The 20,059-nt window shown below is 42.3% G+C and overlaps 4 protein-coding genes across 5 annotated transcripts in view; 3 read left to right on the forward strand and 1 right to left on the reverse strand.

Moving 5' to 3' along the window:
* Window positions 1-647: 647 nt before the first annotated feature.
* LOC145896133 (protein FAM221A-like) lies at window positions 648-1,556 on the forward strand. Its single transcript, XM_082984993.1, has one exon. The coding sequence runs from the start codon at window positions 769-771 to the stop codon at window positions 1,552-1,554; it is 786 nt and encodes a 261-aa protein (XP_082841119.1). The 5' UTR covers window positions 648-768; the 3' UTR covers window positions 1,555-1,556.
* Window positions 1,557-1,702: 146 nt separating this feature from the next.
* On the forward strand, window positions 1,703-3,145 carry LOC145896132 (uncharacterized protein F13E9.13, mitochondrial-like). Its single transcript, XM_082984992.1, has 6 exons — window positions 1,703-1,840; window positions 1,891-1,973; window positions 2,034-2,220; window positions 2,303-2,453; window positions 2,647-2,774; window positions 2,838-3,145. The coding sequence occupies exons 1-6, from the start codon at window positions 1,759-1,761 to the stop codon at window positions 3,029-3,031; spliced, it is 825 nt and encodes a 274-aa protein (XP_082841118.1). The 5' UTR covers window positions 1,703-1,758; the 3' UTR covers window positions 3,032-3,145.
* Window positions 3,146-3,309: 164 nt separating this feature from the next.
* Window positions 3,310-20,059, reverse strand: part of LOC145896131 (uncharacterized) — a 36,134-nt gene continuing 19,384 nt past the window's right edge. The window contains exons 7-10 of one of the 2 annotated variants that reach the window (XM_082984991.1): window positions 14,619-14,789; window positions 14,071-14,139; window positions 5,610-5,960; window positions 3,310-5,306 (exon numbers count right to left, since the gene is read on the reverse strand). In XM_082984991.1, coding sequence (XP_082841117.1) covers window positions 4,027-5,306; window positions 5,610-5,960; window positions 14,071-14,139; window positions 14,619-14,789 — 1,871 coding nt within the window. In that variant the 3' untranslated portion in view covers window positions 3,310-4,026. Of the gene's footprint in view, window positions 5,307-5,609; window positions 5,961-14,040; window positions 14,140-14,618; window positions 14,790-20,059 lie in introns of both variants that reach the window. The other variant, XM_082984990.1, reaches the window with a different exon arrangement.
* LOC145894561 (uncharacterized) lies at window positions 5,970-14,017 on the forward strand. Its single transcript, XM_082983184.1, has 14 exons — window positions 5,970-7,373; window positions 7,446-7,590; window positions 7,705-7,856; window positions 8,171-8,311; window positions 8,359-8,364; window positions 8,543-8,768; window positions 9,723-9,822; window positions 9,977-10,168; window positions 10,320-10,645; window positions 10,790-10,971; window positions 11,411-11,468; window positions 11,590-11,707; window positions 12,098-12,400; window positions 12,686-14,017. The coding sequence occupies exons 1-14, from the start codon at window positions 7,258-7,260 to the stop codon at window positions 13,315-13,317; spliced, it is 2,697 nt and encodes an 898-aa protein (XP_082839310.1). The 5' UTR covers window positions 5,970-7,257; the 3' UTR covers window positions 13,318-14,017.

A 20,059-nucleotide genomic window follows, 5' to 3' on the forward strand; every position in this document is an offset into this window, starting at 1 on the left:
TAGAATATTTTTCAAAAATAAACGGAACAAACCAACCTGGTAAGAGCAATTGTGATCACGTCGGGGTCACCAGTGCAGCGTACCAGTAGGATTCCCAGTCGCTGCTTTGCTGAAGCTAAAGTCTGTTTGCGTGTTCTTGCTGATATAGACTACTGAATTAAAAGCTCCGTGAACAGACTTCTTTATTAATGGAAACACACGATTGCAATTACCAGGTGGCTTAAGTTTAACTTGTTTCAAGCGCGTTTAACACGTGACTGAATTGCAGCGAATTTAACTATTAAAAGAACATGCGAACGTTTACAGCGCGATGGCAAGAATAACGACAGGGCCGAGAGAATACGAGCGACTGAGCGATCGAACAATTACTACGAGGGCGTTTTATAACAAACATTCAGGAAAAACGTGGTTGTCCAGCAGGGTATCAGCAGCTTGGTTTGAACTCTGCAGGAAGGCTTAGCTCCGCCTGCATCCTTTCCGTCTAGTGTTCCAGTATTGAATTTCAGGAAACATGCGGCGTGGTCAGAACTAGGCCAGGGAAAACATGCGTGTTGCCACAAGGCGCCATTGTTTGTTCAAATTCAATTCCTATAGCGACAGGGAAAACACCTTCGTGTTTTTGTAATTTTGTTCAAACTTCAAACCATGCAAGCAGGAGTACACGTATCGTATGTAAAGTTGTGTTGTTATGCAGCATAATACAATTTGTACTATTACATACATTTATTACATAAAATCCCACAGTGCCACTTTTGAAGTTTGTAAACTATGAACGACCGCGTGCACCTAAAATTGGATCGAAGCGCGGCTTCTGCAGTTGACGCTTACTTTGAATATCGCAATATTGTTGGCGAAGACGACAACGGAAAACTTTTTACTCCAGAGGAGTATGAAGAATACAAAAAGACCGTATTGCCTATGCGCATGAAAAACAGGCTTTACGTTAGCTGGACTAACACTGCTGGAATTGACTGTAAGATTATAGGGCCGGAAACCCTTTGCTTTTGTCAACATCGATATAAACAACATCAGACTGACTTTCCAAATGCTTCAGGGATTGCTCAGTCTTCATTAAAATGCAAATCAAGAAGTTGTTTGTGCAGCGGATATGACTATTTCCCTAAAAATGGAAATCAGTCATTAAGATGCCACTGTAAGCATTTATCTAGTGATCATGGCCCCCAAGCACCACATGCTTGTCAGACAAAGTCATGTCTGTGTCAGTCATTTGTCACTTCTTTCCGTTGTGGTTGTGGGGACTTGGCCTCTGCACACAGTCTGGTTATAGAAACTAGGGATGAACGGATAAAGCGTGGTCACCCAGTTGCAAGAGAAGAACCTCCTTATGCTGCTATGGGTGGAATCACTGGCATGAGTTCTTTGATTGATGGATACATGAGGCTTGACGACAGTGGAATAGGTGCTCCCACAAGAGAGTTTTTGGAACAACCTTCTTCATCATACACTATGGGACCATCAGCTGCACCTAGTAGCTCTGGAAAGTCTCTAACATCAAAACGCAAACAATTAAGGCAGCCACAATGGAACAATTAATACATGTTGTGATTTGGTGTCAATAAGTATTACTCTGTTCCCATGTTTTTAGCACTGTGTCTAGTGGCATATATTATAGTTACAATGAGAATCGTTTGTTTGTGAATTACATTTTAATTGTATTACTGTAATTTTCTTGTTTTGTCCCAGATATACAAAAATTTAATTTAAATGCACTAAGGTACCTTGTTCTTACTTCACAAAATGTCAATGCAAAATTTTTTCAAGTTGTTTGGGAGATTAGAAGGGTCTGTGATAGGAATGGTTCATTTAAAACCTTTACCAGGTATGCTTTATGAGAAAATTTATCAACAAAACTTAAATGCTTTATTAAAGGATCACCAAGAAATACTGATTCCATTGTTAACATCAAATCCAATGCTTTAAGAGAGGCAGAGATGTATTTGGAAAATGGTGTTGTATGTACTATAGTTGTTACTTTTTATATTGCATTGTTTATGACTCTTTGTATAATGTAGGACTCCATTATGATTGAAAATATGCATGATATACCATATCTACAAGCACCAGAAATTGGTCCAGAGGTAATAACTGCCATGACAACAGTTGCTTGTTCTTTGCGACAAGCATTTCCTGAAACACCAATGGGGATTCAGATACTAACTGCTGCAAATAAGCAGGCACTGGCTGTGGCAAAATGTGCAGGTTTGGTTTGTTTTCAACACAAAATAACTAAACATAACAACCATTGCGTGAATCATAATTTTCTTTTTAAACACCCTTGTAGGTTTGAATTATATTCGTGCTGAGGGTTTTGTGTTTTCTCATATTGGAGACGAGGGATGGATTAATTCTTGCGCTGGAGATCTTTTAAGATACCGTAAAGCAGTTGATGCTAATGATGTGCTTGTGTTTGCTGACATCAAAAAGAAACACAGGTAAAAAAATTTGTTAAATACAGCATGAGAAAATACAAATGTCCAACAATTTACAAATATTAATTTCGAGTAAAAAGTATTGCCAACTTTTGTTTTTACAGTAGCGGGGATTTGGTTTATCTGTATATTTTAGTATATTTTCTCTTTTCCAATAGATTAGTACAATTTTATGTCAAATTTACTATTGTTTCAGTTCACATGCTGTGACCAATGACATAACAGTTGATGAGACAGCTCGGGCTGCAGAGTTTTTCTTGGCAGATGGAGTTGTTATTACAGGCACAGAAACTGGCATAGCCCCAAACCAGGGCCATCTAACTGGTAAAAGTTGGTTGAGTTTCACATCAAGTACCCCATTTCACATAACACTGATCTATTTTGCAGCTGTAAAGAATGCTGTCACGATTCCAGTCTTGGTTGGATCAGGTGTAACCACGAACAATGTGGAAAACTTTGTAGAGGCCTCTGCCTTAATAGTAGGGTCCCACTTTAAAAAAGGTGGTCTATGGAGCAATAAAGTTAATCCAACTCAAGTCAAGGAGTTTGTGGAAAAAGTAAAACAACTGAGAGGTTCCTAATCATGTGACAGGGGCTTGTGAATTAGGGTGTGGTGTTGTATTGAGGGATCAGATTTGATTTCCAGCCAAGGAATAAGTTTTGCAATATACTTTCTCTTGTGCAATTGTGTCTATCTACAGTCAATCACTGCCTTTTAACCCATATTATGTGGCAACTTTTGCTGCTTTTCTATGCACCCACAAATAGCATTGTGAAATGACAAACATACCTGCTACTATCTATGCATGTTTGTACTGTTACAGTTTCAAGCAAATAAATATCAACAATAATTGTAATGAATCAATTTACTGCACAGGATGATAGAAAGTATGGAAGCAATGTGCACCTTGTGAAAAAGAAAAAAGCCAATATTAACATCTTAAACTAAATTTGAGCAAAATTTGGAATGGGTAATAGGACAGAGTTTTAGATGATATTCTAAAATATTGCGTGAAATACCCTTGGAATGGTGGTAATATTGTGTAAAATATTCCACACAAAGCAGTTTGTTGTGGTATGTGCTAAAACACTGAAAAGTTCTATTGTAGCAACAATACATAAAGGAAATCAATGAAAATAAAGTAAAGCCCTGATTTCAAGGAAGCAAGCAGCAGTGACGCTAGTATAAAAGAAAATACGATGCAACTTAAATATATTTTTCTACCGGCTTGCAACAGAGTTGTCACCTTATGTTGGTTTGGAACATTATCTTAATGATAAACATCCTTTGAAAGAAAAGTTCAACAAACATTAAACAGCACAATGTCAACACCTTGTTTAATCCGGTGTTTGGGCGGCATTTCAAAGTGTTGTATCATCGAGTGAGACAGTGTGAAATACGCATAGACGGTGAGGTGTTCGAAAGAATACACATTTTCAATTATAAATAAACATGTGGCGACCGGTTAGTTAGTATGTAAGTTGGAAAATAATAGAAAGAAATGCGACCAAGGCGTTGAGTGACACTTGCACCTTGGAAAATTTGACAAAAAAAAAATCAAAAATGGAATGACTGCTAATAGTATTGGTTAAGATTTTTGGTGCCCGGAAGTTCCGGCCTTCCCTGGCGCTGAAAATATTCATACATTGGACTTTCGCGCGAATTGTCGTACCACGAACCTCTGCGCTCCAGGCGTGGCTCGGGTAATCCCAGGCTCACCGTTCGCGCATTTGAAGCTGGTTGGTGTTGCGGCTGCAACGACACGTAGTGTTCGTTAAAGCTCGACGTGAAACCCGTCGGGTGGCGCTGCTGCGTATGAAACGCGAGTGGATTGGTCCTTATCCGTTGCGGCTGTATATGCTGCTGGTGCTGGTGCTGATGATACGGTGAGTTAAAAGGCACTCGTTGTTGAGTGGCATAATGCGGTATGTTGTGTTGCTGTGGAACCTGGTAGCCATGCGTATGTTTCGGGAAAGGAGGTGGCTCGCGTGTGGCCATTTGTGGCTGCGTGTAGCCCTGTCGCATAGGGGACTGTTGTCGCTGTATGTATGGATTTCGATTTACAGCTTGCAGGTTAGGTGCCCCATTACCAAATGAACTACTGCTCTGGGCCGGCGAAAACTTGGAAAGGTTTGGAACCAAAGTCGTGGGGCGGACCGGCGCCACATGCTCCGAAAGCGGTGGGGTTACGTCATTGTCTTGATATTCATACTCGCTTGTTTCTTCATCCGCGTACGGTATTTCATCGCTCGTGTGTTCCATATTGGGGAATGCGTTGTAACGGGCGCCCCCGTCGGCCGCTTCCCGTTGGGGGCTCTCCGCTGGGCTGCTGGAAGAAAATATTGGCTGCGGTTCCACATCAAAATGACTTCGACCGCTCGCCACGGCGCTGATGGCGTCGTCGTCGCTGAGTGACGTAGAACGATGCTCGATTTGGTATTCGTCCGACTGCTCGTCGCGTTGCCAAGGAGCATTTCTGCAGCAGCACGAACACCACTTGTTCATTAGTCTCCGCATACGGCGTTTCCGTCGACGTTGTTCGTCGTTCATTCGGTTCATGACCGCAATGTGATTTACTCTCCCGTTGGAGTTACTTCTGGACGCCGGTGCACTGTACACGTTACCGGGACTGGCGGTTGATGAGCCAGTTTGCGACTGCCGCGCGTTGGCGTCCAAGAGTCTCGCATTTTCGGTGCCTTCGTTTGCCGAGTTTTCTCCTTCCTCGGTCTTGTTCTTGCGGCGAAATCTTCGCATGATGTTCTTTTCTTCGATTTTGCACACCAGCATACAAACTGTGAGGAAAAGTCCAACGCAGATGCAGGAAAGGAAGACGATCAGAACTTGTTCCTTGTTTTCTGGGAAAACAAACCGACAGTTGTTGCCTGTGTGATTTTTGGGGTTCTTTCGCATAAACCATACAACTCTAGGTAAATTAATTTTTGCGCTTGTATCTCATCAAATTAATTACTGTTGCATAACTACAGATGTACGACGTGCTTTGTTTATGCAACAAATTTATTAATCCGCAATTTCTGTTTCTGTGTTCTTTAGTAAAACGATGCCCACAAAACTACTATTTTATAATCTAATGTATGAAGAATAAGATTGAGTTTAATGTCATCTGGCTTCAACAGTTTTCTGCGAATGCGTTTGCATACCTCTGATGTATGCTGACAACGCCACCAGGCTTCTTATGACTGGAAAGGCGACAGTTTCGTTGCTATCGGCGTGCACAACCATTGGACCCGTAGTGGTTTCGTTATCCGACTTATCGACTAACGTCGTCGAGTTCATTTGGCCGGGATTTGGGACTGCATTTGCCGCCGATTTTTTGTCTTGAGTCGTAGTTTCGAAGTGGTTGCGAAAGATAAAGGGAGTATGAGTGGACTTCCTCCGTTTCTTGTTGGGCGTTGGCTTTACTGTTGTTGTAGCTTTACTAATGGTCGTAAGTAACGCCGTCTTCGGCTGGACTGTCGTGGTTGGTTTTTCAACCTTCGTGGGTTGAGTTTCTGAAACAGCAAAGTTGCCAGATAAAGAATAATCTCATTTGCCTTGCTGTGAAAAACAACACATTAGTAATAATTACAATGTAACGACTGTAATAAAGAACATAACGATACAGGTTAACAAGGGTTATATGCATTGGCCCGAATTGACCACAGGATATCAAGATATTTATAGTTGTTCGGAAACAATGTTTCGTGGTAAAAACAGCATCGAAGCCCGTGTTCTGGTTAACAAGCACTACGTAACGAAGTTAGGAGGGAGAACAACGGCTATCAGTTAACCTACTTTCAGGATGTCGTCAGTTTCTTGAGCCTAAGTTGATTGCGCACGACACTTCGGCGCGGATAAACCATGTCACATTATTGTAATGCCTAATCTCAAGTTTAACTGTAAATAAACTAAAAAAAAACGTTTTGTATTTATTTGTTCCAAAGATAAAAGTTGTGTATTTTAGACGCAAACTCACGCCGATTGTGTTTTTTACGAAGTAAATCAACACTATCCAATATTTTATAATCGACACACCGACATACAACCCTACAGTCAATAGTAGACTGGCAAGAATAGGTATTGGTTTCTCTTTTACCCAAATACGCAGAAGGCTTTTAATATGAGTAATCAAAACTGCAGTGAATGAATCTCGCAATTCACCCAAGCCTTTTTCCTCCAGAGCAAACCAAAAAAGCCGATTTCGCATTTGCGTTGACTGCAGATCCCATTTGCCCTCAGACTCGAGTTTAATCACTCGAACGCACGCCTGGGGAAGCCACTGTTTGTTAACAGTGGTAATTGTGACGACATAATGACATGCTGTAGTGAATCACGTGGCAGGTGGAGAACGCGCCGGAAATGATAGCGCTGACGGAAGCGCACTAAAACATAAAGCCCCCTGTAGTGTGCTACAGCCAAACAGACAAGAGGACACGATGTATGTTGTTTGTTAACCAACCAGAGGTTTTTTAACAGCATTAATCGTAGGGTTTAGGCAAGCAAAGCGTGTTTTGAATTTACCGAAGTTGTCTTTGTCGTGAAGCTAAACTTTTAGAAAAATAAAACCTTTTCGGAATTTTTTGTTGAAGTGAGAATATTTTGCGATATAATTGTACACTATATGGCCTTTTATCATTCTCACTATTACGCAGGAAAATATTAGTTTAGGATATGTTATTTATTAATCTAAAAACATTGTTTCATAGGATAAAAACGGAATTGTAAAGCACTGTATTTTAAGTTTACACACCTTTTCGCCCACGAAACAAAATACTGTTTATAACCAGTAAAATTAAAGATCAATCTACGATGTGGCGCTGTCTGCCCATTTTCATATTTTTCGGATTTATCAGTCAAGCAAAATGCGTCTGGGAGTACTCAGGGGTCAACGGTTGCACTCAAGACTGTTTCTACTCACGCACCAAGTAAGCGCCCTTTTTGTTTTTTCTCCCAACGTTTTTTTTTGCATTCATGCTTTATGTGAATGTTTGTTGCAGCAAATGTGGGAAAAACATTTGTTCCAGCGGTGCAATATTTGAGCAATTCTCGAACTGCCCCTATCCTAATGCGTGCCCCGGTGGAATGCAGGAGGTATCTGTAATTGAATCGTGTTCGGGCTCTTGCGACAGGTCAGCCGAAAAGGTAATATCCGACGAATAACAACCCGACATACAAATTTGCATGCACATTTTTAAAATAATTTTAAATTAGGAATTAGGAAAAAATACTTCTAAATTATTATCACTCTCTGTATAGGTTTTGTTTCGGTGTAGCAGCGATCAGCGTTGCTCAGTCAACCAAACACGTTTCTGTCAGTTTCTGCCAACATGTCGTGGCTCGTGGGGTGCGTGGGGAGCATACGGGGCATGTTCAAGCACTTGTGGAGGAAACAGATTCAGAACGAGAAGGTAATTGCCATTTCACTTGACTCAAATCGTATCTCTCCCGAACTAAAATGGATCTGGTATCCGGAACCAATTGTCAGAGTTGAAAGAGCAAACATTGGTTTGTGTCAAGTTATTTGTGCGTTGTTTTTGCACAGTATCAAAATCCAAGAATTTGTTTTCTAAATGACAGTAATTGATAATGGCTGTTGACAATCGTTGAACCAATTTTGCGCAGTAACTCATTTGAGGTCGCTGTGTGACTGCAACCCATGCTCTCGCGTGTTGTTTTGTAAACAAGAAACTGTCAAATTAAGTATTTATTTTTTGCGATGCAGATGTTTCTCAAAATCTGATCCCACAAGACCTAGTGTTGATTGCGCTGGGTCAAAAGGACTCAACGAAGAGGCCCAAAGTGTTGCGTGCCCGTCCTGCCCAGTCGGTGGTAACAATCCAACACCCACATCATCAGCAATGTAAGTGCACATATGTATTATCGCATTTTTTGACTAAAAATTTTCTCAAGCGGGAGGTTAATGTACTCAAAACTCGCGTTGATGGCCATTTTGGTCACTGGACTAGTAGATATTATAAACGTGCATTGTTACGACAACGTTTTTATTTGCCCGCGATTTTTGCGTGTTATAGGAATCGACCCATTCGCTCCCACTTGGATCCTACCCTGATTTCGGATGAAATTTGTTTTTCAGACCAACAACAACAAAAAAGAAAAGGAGCGGATTTAATTCGTGGCTAGTGTGCATCAACGACTGTGGGCACACGCACAAGAATATCAATCTTGATACCTTGTACGGCGCCTGCGACGGTTCCGGCACATCGTGCAACAGGTACGTTGCCCTTATAGTATCGACGTCAGCAGGAAGTGACCTTATTAACGTTGAGATCGCGACAAAATCGATTACTTTCTGCCTAAAGGTGTCTAACATAGCGGATCCTAGGAAATGCGGGCCCGATTAGACTAAAAATGTCGGTTAAACCCTGTGCGACACAAAACACTGTGACCTTTTTTGGTCTTTTTGGCAAACTGCGGTCCCCCTTTGTAAAGCGCGGGACGTAAATTGTTCAAATCGGTCCAATGTGCCACACCATGTGGGTGTTTAGAAGTGTTTGATATTTGTTGGCACAATTTCTATTGGCGTTAGCACGGAAACACATTCGCCAGCTATGGCAAATGGCAACCTTTGACTATTTGAAAACGAAATGCTTCATTATTAAAACAGCTTTTACTTGTATTTCGCGGTTTTGACTGTTCGGCGACGATAAACAACACTTCTAGTGTGAAACGCTTTGCCATTTAAACGAAACATTTTTGTAACCCATAAAAGTGACCCATATAGCTATAGAAAATATGAGTCGTCGTAAGTTTCATTAGATTCCACAAGTCCAAATATGTGTTTGTGTCGCAGAACCGAACGCTACGTGGTATTTTGCAACGGAAGTCTCAGCTTCAACGCCCGCTCATGCGGTCTTCCCGGACACGAGCTCCACTGCACCAATTATTTGCCGTACGAACAATGGAGCGCCTGGAAAACCTCAACAACCACCCCATCAAAACAGGTTAAAATTTGCATGAGTAATTTCGGAGGAACTGACATTTCGGCACAATCAAATTTTGATTTTATTCTGTGTTATGCAACTATACTCTGTAGGGTAATTAGCCTGACAGAAAAGCAACACAGTATTCGTGAGTATCAAGTAAAGCAAACTGACAAAGTTATCATTAAAGTACCGATTTAAATAACAAATATAACACTGCTCCAAGCACGGGCTTAAATTATTTAGTGATCGACGAGTGGATGCAAATAGTCCTAGATAGAAGTAAAACAAATGACTCGTATTCCCTTAAATAAACGGTCGTCTTTACACCAGAACCGCTACAGACACCAGTGGTGTTTCCTACCAGTGCTGGGGCAGCCGACCGAAGGTTGCAGACAGGAAGTGCGCGTTGAGAAGCAATGCCGTGAAACTGGTGAGTGATTAAAGCTAGCCTTAACGCCTTTGATACCAAACAGAGGTGACTGGTAGATACATCATACAACCGGAGATTGTAATGTTAACGCTTCTGCTGTGCAGATTAATTCATGAGTCAGAGCCGGAGATTAATTTTAATGATTCATTTGCAGTTTCACCGGAGAGCCTTTCTGGCACAGACTGGCTCACTTGGCTCATCGCCTTCCTGTTGGTCATCGCGTTTCTGATCTTCATCGTGGTCGTCTGTGTCCTAAAGAGGAGGCATTCCAAGAGGAAGAAGAGAAAAGGAATGGAAAGTGGACAGTCGGATAGCTTGCCACCGGTCGAAATGAAAAGTTTTGGAGGTGAGTAAAGTTGGCTAAATGATGACTTGCGCTCAAGAATAAATTAAATCCTTTGTTTTCAACCATAAGTTGCAATTAATCAAACCATTTCTGCATTTGTGGTATTTTACGAACATAAAATACATATTTATGCCGTGTGTTTAACCAACAGAAGAAGACACTGTTTTCGAGTCCGAGTCCGCCGCACAGAATGCCAACCATGCCCAACGGCGGAAGAGCAAAGAGGCAAGAGGAGAGGATGCTGTTACTCCAAGCAACCTGACGGTGATGCAGAGAATCCGAGTGGCTTCGGAACATTTGTACGAGAGCATCTCAGGACACGGAACACGTCTCTTCTCTCGGTCTTCGGTTGCCACGCAACCAGGCGAAGAACGGAGGTTGGAATCAGGGGAGCAAAACGCGGGAGCCGCCAAGCCGAGTTCCTCCAACCAGGCGAAAGGCAACGAGTATATAGTTGACGAGGGAGTTCCCCCGAAGGTAAATTCCCGCATGAAATGACTGTCAATCACACTTGGCTAAAAATTGAATTAACCCATGCGCTTTCGCAATACCCACTTTTACTGTTGTTTTGAATTCCTAAACAATTTTCTAAGGAAGGATTATACAATACCATTTTCACAGAAATCGGAAAATACTCTGAGGGCGAAACGACTTCACCCGTTTAGGATTTCAGTCACAATCACCGATCCAGAAGGAGTACAAGTTGGTAACAGCGTGTACAAAGCAAAGATGGCAACAACAGACCAGGTCGGCACATTTTGTCTCCCGTACTTGCAATTTCTTTCAGGCCCCCAGAACACGAGGCACAAAATTAATAAATCGATGATTTAAAAATTCCCACGGTATTTCAATGTTTTACAAAAGTGGAATAACGTGATTCAAAAGAGGATATTAAGGTGTTTCGTGTAAGAACCCCATACCTCAATAGTCGATTTTTCGTGGGCCTCACCAAGACAGATGTAGTCGAAAATTGTGGGCCACATTAGTTCGTGCCTTGCACCTGCGCCAAAGCGGCAATTTACTGTTTTCGCGACAGCTTGACAAGACAGGGATATGAATGTACGGCGTCCATATCCGGACTGAGCAAAATAAACTAAGGAAGTGGCGCCAAAACCGCAAAGCAAATTGGCGAAAAATTGTTTGCCTTTGTGCGCTCGCGTGCAAAACGGGCGCGACCGCAGTCGGAGAAGCATGTACTTTGTGAAGTTCATCCAACCAATTGATATTGTGATACTGCACTAGACAGGAAACAGTGTTCACACAGCTCAAAGACCTGACGTACACAGGGTCACCTGGTGTCGCACGACGATTTTCTTCTTAGTTATGCTATCAAAGACCAAACACTAAGCAATGCAATCCACAACTACTCCGTTTCGCCTTTGTAGTGAGAACGTTAAATAACGAGGAGTGTTTTTCGTTAGTTCGCCGACGAATCAGAGGGAAGCGACAAGAAGAAGAGATGGAGTCGCGTCCCAACTCCCAGAGACCAAACAAACGAGCAAAAGTTTTTCCAGAAAGATGTCGACCAAAATCCCCACGGTAATTTCATTTCAAATCAACGACAGACTGCTGACGTCCACAATCAAATTAACCATATTTAGCTACAACTTTTACTTTTAATGCAAAGTGTGACGCATTGAAAGGACCAATTACAGCAAGTCAAGGAAACGCCACTTTACGTAATAAACCCATTCTACTCGTAGTTTTCTCCTGACTTGCCTTTAAAAGTGCTTTAGTTCGAATTTAAGATCGGGCGAACGGCGCCTACTCAAGTATTCAAAGAGTTTAGAGCTTAAATCCAAGTGGCAACCGTTTTCAATGTAAATACTTCACGTATATCTCTGACAGAGTATTATACAAAAAATTCAACAGCCTTACGTTTTGCTTCTTCTGTCTACATAAGAATAACACAAGCGCATATTTTCGCAGTGCCTTCAGTTAAATACGTAACGGCCGGTAAAAACGACCGAACAAACGATCAAGGAACTAGTGCTGAAAAATCGCCCAAACAGCCAAGATTCGCCATCAGAGCTTTCCTCAAGAAACTCGCCGGCTCCCCGAAGGAAAAGTCTCACCAATACGATTCGGTGCCCAAGGAGGAACTGGACGCGAATGGCGAAACTCAGACACGTCGGATATTCCTTCAATCGGCAAGCGGCTCGGCAATGGGTTTGGACGACGATAACGCTTCCATGTGGTCGGGAAACACGTTTGACGGCAGCACATTTTCAGGTAAGAGTAGTCCAATAATAAACAAAATGCATTGGTGGGCGTATGGAGCGCGAAGGCTTTATACATCGTAAATCCTTTTGAGTAAACTAACTCATATGAATAGGCTTACTGTTTTTGTCCGCAACACATTATTGGTTGCAACATTTTTCCAGTCTTGTGTCAGGACAAATTAGGTCCTGTTGACTCATGTTATCATCACCGGCAATAGCAAGTTTAGGAAATGTCACAATTCTTACGTAAATTGGTTGGACAAACTTCGCATGATTATGTCTATATGTACAATAGATGACGAAATGGCGGGAATGGACAGTGTCCGATACAAAACCCCGCGGAAGACGAAGACGCCACGACATCACCGCCGTAAAACGCGAAGCGCGGAAAATTTGTCAACAGGCAACAAGGAAAACGTTGGCCTCGCTCCCCACCATGCCGTTTCCTCCCGTTCTATGGAATTTCCGTCTCCGCCGACCGGGCCCTTGACCCCAAGCGGGGATGTGCAGTCACCCGTAACGGCCAGGTGGCCGGAGCCAAGTAGACATGAACAGGGCATAAATAGTTTAACTGTGGCCAGCCCTAATCCGGGTGGCTACACAGACATGGCGATGCTGACCAGCGGAGACACACATGCTGTTAAACGCCAAGATATCAAGAGTTGGGTGAACTTGGGCCAGGCACCCATGCCCGAAGCCGAAGCGCCCAAGTCCAAGAAGAATGTGAATCTAAAGCTCGACCCTCAGCCGACAAGTGCGACGGACCGTGTCCGTTACGCTTCGCCGACTAAGGGAAGCCCAAGACGTTTGGAGGATTTGGATCAGAAATACGTGGCCTCAATTCCCGTCCCACAGGTTGCCGGCCTGAAACCTGGCGATTTGCCTACGGACACGCACGGCTACTTCCATTTGAATTACCCAAACTAGGGCCGAAGAGACATGACAAGATACACAAGTACAAAAACTTCCCTGGTGTGAATTAGTCGACGTGCAAATATGAATCAATCACCTGGTGTTGTGCACAACGCAATAATGGCGCCGTGTTTGTGAGAGAAATTGCTCTGTGCAAACACAAAATACCCAATTTAATGAGAAAACCAGAGACCACATTATGAACTTCGTAAATCACTGTTGTTCCGACCTGAGCGACAGAAACAAGTGGGCCGATGCACTGTTGTTTAACGCAAGCTTGAATTCACGTCAGCAGGGGCGAAAACCACCAAAAGCAAAATAAATTACGTCATACGTTTTGAAATAGCGATATTAGAAAACGATATTGTGCGAAGTTTTTCCTAAACTTTTTACAACGCAGTATGGTAGCATTTGTGTATGTTTGGTGTGCAGGATAACGTACCTATTTTCAATTTTCGTTAACTTTGATGTAGTTTACACGGCTTATTGCTTTGTACGTCTGCGTCATTACGGTGTTATGCTATCAAGTGGTGCGCTCAATTTGCACAAGTTTATATTGTTTATTTTTGAGTTGTTACATTTCACTACTGTACAGAAGTTATATTCTCAAAATAAATCGTTTTTATGTTGATACAAGTGCGGCTCACATTTCAGATTTGTAATACGGGATATGCAGTACCAGCATGTGCGCGATCAAGCGAAAATAAGTGTAAATGTTAACTTATCACGAGTCCGCACCTGGGCTTTTTGGTTCAGCAACTTTCTTACTTTTAGTCGTCGAAGTTGGAACTGTTGGTGAGATTGATGAAGTAGTTGTTGTGCTTGTAACGATGCGAACTACAACAAGAAGGCCATTCAGTTAAATCGTTAAAACAGAATTCGTCCAAAGCTGCATGCAACAAGTGCCTAAAATGTTTTCTATTTTACGTTGGGAATTAAAAGGTTTTATCAAAAATCCACAAGACATAATGACAATGCATGTTCAGGTATACACCAATGAAATTGGTTTCTTTTATAGTTTGCGTAGAAGCATTATCAAATTACCAACAAAATGATACAGATTTGCGTTTGACACAGGGATAGGTTAATTTGCATGCAAAAATTCCCAACAATTTCTTCCCCAGTGCCTTTAGTTCAAATTAAATTAATCGCATGTGGCATTTATCCCTTTAAGTAAAAAAATTCAAACCCGCCCATTCAAAGAAGCCTTTTTTACTCCAAGCCCACAATGTAACCCAACACGCCTAGCGTGGCCACCCAAGCCGCTGAAAAAATCTTCCAAAAACAACACAATAAAACGGTGGGTTGGCACTCACTGCTTGGATGAATCTCCTTTGGCGCCGGCGCCGTTGTGCTTGTTTGTGTGGTGGTGGTGGTAGTTGGTGGCGAAGTTGAGGTTGTGACCGAAAACGGGTTCTCCAGCGGCTCGTCCGACGCCGCCGACAAAACCGACGAGGGTAGGCGATCAGTAAGAATACGCTTTGGAACTGAAAATAAATACATAGGCAATATAGCAAATTGTAAACCAGCAAAACACAAGTTTGTGGTGAAACAAATACAAGCTGGTTTTATCTGGCAGTTGTTGCTTGCTCTTTTATACAGTTTCCAGCATAAGCACGATAATGAATGAGCTTAAACTAGAAAATATTACAAACGCAGTTGGGGATGTATGTTAATACACGTAAAAAGAAAAACTACAAAAAAAGAGGGGCAGACGATCTGCGTCAGTACATGATCCTATCCGTCTAAATTTTCGCATTCCCTTTTTCGCACTGTAACATATACGTGCAAACGAACTATAAGCTGGCGGAACTAATCTTTCATACGACCACACAGACCCTAAATCAGAGTGGCCCAACGGATGAGTGTCTCAAAGTTGCGCTATCATCCCCAAAAGGATCCAAACACCCTTAACACTTATATGTTCATTGCTTGTATTGATTGACACACCAAAGCCAAACAGAGTCTCATTTCCCCCAATGCATTGCATTTTATTCTTCACGTCACATGCATAAGAAAAGAACTCCCTGAAAGTTAAACAAATTTCTGCCAACCCTCAGTATCTAGTTCAAACTTGAATACATTGCGGACGAGTAATGCTACTAAATATCCATGATAAGTTACAACGCGACAATGCAAATCTGGTGAACTCAATACAAAATCATAACACCAAACAACGAATAAACTTTCCACAACCATTTAAGCTGCTCAAACGAAAGTTGTCATCGCAATAGTAGAAAAACGGCAGGTTGTCGGCTAAACGCGTCAAGACTTTCTCACCGCGCAACTTCTCACGAAAAAGTGGTTTTGAAACAAACAAACGGCCAATTTCGCACGCCAAAAGCTTCCTCGCTAATTTGCCGCCCATAACACTCTTCGCGTAGCAGAGGCCAAATGCTCATGGGCAAATGTTTGACCTCAAAGACTTAAGATGAGGGTTTGACGTCATGAGCTGTGGAAAAACGGTGCTTTTTGAGTCAGAACAGATCAGGTCCAAAAGGTAAAACACACAGTAACAAAAAAGACGAAATAGCCATAGACAAAATTCCATCAGGGGTCGATTGGAGCGTCTGGTATCGGGTTGCTACATGAGCTTTTAACACCGCCAACCGCAACTCGTTGAAAATGCAAACCACTTAACGTGGTAAAGCACTTTTTAACGACAGAAATAGGTTTGGCGACAAGCTGTTTATCATTTTCAATAAGTTTCGCATCAAAAGAGGGTATTCTGTGAAAATAGTAACGAAAGTAACGTTGAATATAAACAAAAATTCCCCTCTTACATTGCTAAGAATTACCAATATCACCACATCTCACTTTCCTGAATTTTCAGCTAAAATTGCTTTTGAAACCACTTGAAGCAATTTAATGCAAGACGTCCAAACGCTATACTCGCAGACTGGGTGTGGTGGCTATCAACCAAATGAGCTATTTGAGGACTTCGCAATTGATAAGAAATCGCCGTGAAAGGATACCCCTGAATTGTGGTGTTTGGATTAGGATCTTCAACGGCGGAAACTCTGGCAGAAAAGATGTGAAACACGAAAGGCAAATAACGCTTATAGCCCACCTGAAGTGTATATATTGGAAAAGGGGTTGTCAATAGACCTCGGCAGGCCTGTATTTTGACTGTCAGCACCCAGTAATATTGCCTATTGCCGTGTGTCGCAACACTTCGGAGGGACTGGGGCAACACACGCTGCACATCGTGTTAGTCAACGCCGATTCACATATAAGATGAACTACAAAAGGAGCCATTTGAGCTGTCGAAAGACGTTTGCTCGCCTAGTTCCTGGTGAAAAGGCTCTGAGACACGCGACATATATACTTCAATTCCCAAATGCAATCCTGGTGCATAAAAGTTTTTAAAAGTGCCGTTGAATCGCGCATGATGACTAAACCACCGCAATCGATATGTTACTTCGCAACGAATATTTGAAAAAACATTTCAGAAGTAATTCACACGCAAGGAAAGTGATGAGCTCGTTAAATTGCGCGTTATTGACGTTTCCAGAGCGCCAGATCGGCCAATGCAGCGCCAATGGTTGATTTATTCCCTTCAGTAGGTTCAACCACAGGATGCAGCTGTGGTCGCTCGCTTGTCATCGCCGATCATAACTCAATTTCGGGTCGTTTTGCAGTCTGCCCAACAGCCCTAATTGAATTTCCAGGTTTCGGACGTAGGCGAGGGACGCACGACAAGTGGTTATCAAACACATCGGCCGATCGGCGATTACGATTCATCAGATTACGTCACTCGTAGATAAGGCACAGCCTCGCCCGGTTTTGGGCGCCGAAAAGCCGCAAGAGCGCAAAATATGTCGCCTCTCAAAGTCGGTGATCACATTCCGCGGTTTCTTGACTCTACGACCTGGATTTCAACTCAAGCGGTTCATTCTGGTCGGGGCCTATTCACAGGTAATCTTCTTTCAAGCCGGCCGTCCAATGATGTCAATTGTATGATGCGCCATTCTAAGTGATTGCCAGTTTATTCGCTGTGTACATCTGTGTACAATTCTTAAAACTGATACAACCGCAAGGGTCAACACAAACATACAATTCGTGGCAATTTATCTTTTTTCAAAAAACAACCAAACAAATTAACATGTTTCTTATGCTAAACATTGTGCAGAATCCAATTTATTTTGGTTCTCGGATACTTTTCAGTATAAAAAGCAACAGACTAAGCCAACATGCCGTATACAGCAAAATGATAATTCAATGTGGATATCTACCCTGTAAAATCGATCGTAAACTTGGCAGTATTCAATAACAGTTCGGTCAGCCTGGCGCCAGACAAGCCCAGAAAGTCGCATAAAAACGGTGTTTGGACCTAGGTAATTTTCAAACGAATGGGTATCGTACGAGTTCTGTCTCTTGCTGACCCGGTCTACAATTCGGACGGTCTCTGTGTACACAAAGCGCCCAAGCAATATCGCATTGTCCGCGTCATAATGTAAGCATCACCGACCCAAAGGCAATTCTGGAATCGCCCGATTGTCGGCGTCGCGCAAAGACATTCTGTAAATATTTTCCTGTTGAATTACAAATTTCTTTCAATCGCTTCGGTTCCTAAATGAAGCCAGCTCAACGGGTTTTTGTTGTTTTTGATTGAAACAGAACACACAACCAATTAGAAATACTGAATTGTGGTTAGCACGTGTGTGTATCCATTACGCCCGTGGTATCGCACAAAATCAAAAATTTGTTACCATCTACTAGTACCAGCGAGATAATTAACCCTTAATCAGCTTAAGTACAAAATTTAATCAGATTACTGGCAATTTGGTTGAGTTCTACTGCTGTTTGCTAATCTCAACTTACCGCAGATGAGTAGCAAAACAAACACCCGCAGGGCGTGTGATTTTGATATCATGTCTTCTTTGGCACAGAAACATAAATCCTTGAGTTAGAAACTTAATCTCACTGGCCCATTTGAACGGATATGTGTCAAATTGTAAATCCCAACACACCTAATAATTATGTAACAGCAAAACCTGTAACAAATTGCATGTTGAGTCTACAGAAGAAACACCTCTCATTTTTGACAGTTCAATACATTTTTATAAAAGTTTCAAATTCAAAACAGTCTTCACTTGCCAGAATATCAACTAACCCCAGACAACCTCGTTCAATAAAATGTCACAACGTTTACCAGACGAACAGAAAATGCGACGCAACCACGGAAACATCGCCAGCAGGCCTTGGGCAATGACGTTAAGTTTTATCACTCTAACCGTAATGTACATATCTCAGCAAAAGCGGCCAGAATGCAACCTTAAACACAATATAATTAGCGCGATGGTCCGCGAAAGGATTTCGGAAATAATCTGGCCGCCGCTAAGCGTCTTCTCAAGTACCAGTGGCAAAACAGCAGGCGTAGATTCGGTCCACATCCTGCTGTTCGGCCTCCTCGCCACAAATATCTTGTTCTGGCCGTGTGGTTAGCCTTTCATTACGGACAATTGCACGTGTTTTAACCATCCAGGAATTTGCCTGTGGTCTCCTGGGCCTTTATGTACAGGCTTAGATATGCACTGTATTAAAAACTAGACCTTCCTGACAATGGTCTGATTCGCTTAATTTGTGGTCATTTAGCACAGAATCACTCCTCGCATACCAACTAGTTTTTGCCTGACCCTGGGAACTGTTCTTCGCTTTCTTACTTGAAAATGTAAACTAACCCGCATGCGACCGCTTTATTATTGCTTAGGATTTCAACCGTTACGCACCCGGTCTGTCAGAGCCCAACACAGAGCCTCGAAAATGCATGACATCACTGCTGGGGTCGAAGGGGCAACAGACACGCGAGACACGGCAAAGGAAATACGCTTCTGCAACTCAAGGAATTTGCCAGGCATTGTATTCTTCTACCAAAAGAACAATCTTCTGCATTCAGAACTTTGCGTTGTGGCTTAAAACTGAAAAGCTGTTACTGTTCTTTGAGGCTAATAGCCCTCGGTAATCCAAAAGTACACGTTTTCGAAGCAGAGGCAGTTCGCATGTAATTTGCAACCGTGGGAACCCAAATTAGGCGACTTAAACGGTGTTTAACGCCAATTCAGGCGAACCCAACAACTCAGAAGGTCACGAAACGCCATCGGGAGCTTTCTTGTGTTACAATTTGTTTAGCTAATGAGCATTTTAACCGTTTGGGCCAATGCGAAATGATTATCGAAAAATTAACTGGTTGCGGGAGTTAAAATTACGTCACAATAACCCGCAATACTTCGCTATTGCGTCACAATCACAGACCTGCTTTCAGTGCAGAAAACTACAAAGTAGAGCCTTTCTCATTTACTGTAACATTACAATCAAATGTTCTTTGATCTAAGTTTACACAAGCCTGCTGTGACGGATAAGTAAAACCGACATGACTTGATAAGGTTGATTCGGCGTTGCTTTTATCCGCCAAAGAACGTGTTGGTTCATGAAAGGACAGCCACAACCACGCGGTCAATAACGTCAATCAATACATGTGACTGACTCCAAAACAAGTGCCTTTGACTGCCTGGCGTACTGACGACATATGCCATCGCGTAGTGCTTCCTTAATTGCCCGCACTCATACCAAGTATTTCTGATCCTATCTTTCCCACGAATAGGTGAGATATGGGTTTTGCTTTTCACATTTCAGATCACTATTTGCAACACGCAGTTTGGTTTTCAAGTTGTTTTACAAGCATTATAGAAAAAAAAGTTACGTTGACCTCGATATATAGATTTTCATGATCTGTTAAACATTAACAAAATAATGA

This window comes from Ascidia mentula, chromosome 3 (genome assembly GCF_947561715.1).
Source record: "Ascidia mentula chromosome 3, kaAscMent1.1, whole genome shotgun sequence".
Classification (NCBI taxonomy): domain Eukaryota; kingdom Metazoa; phylum Chordata; class Ascidiacea; order Phlebobranchia; family Ascidiidae; genus Ascidia; species Ascidia mentula.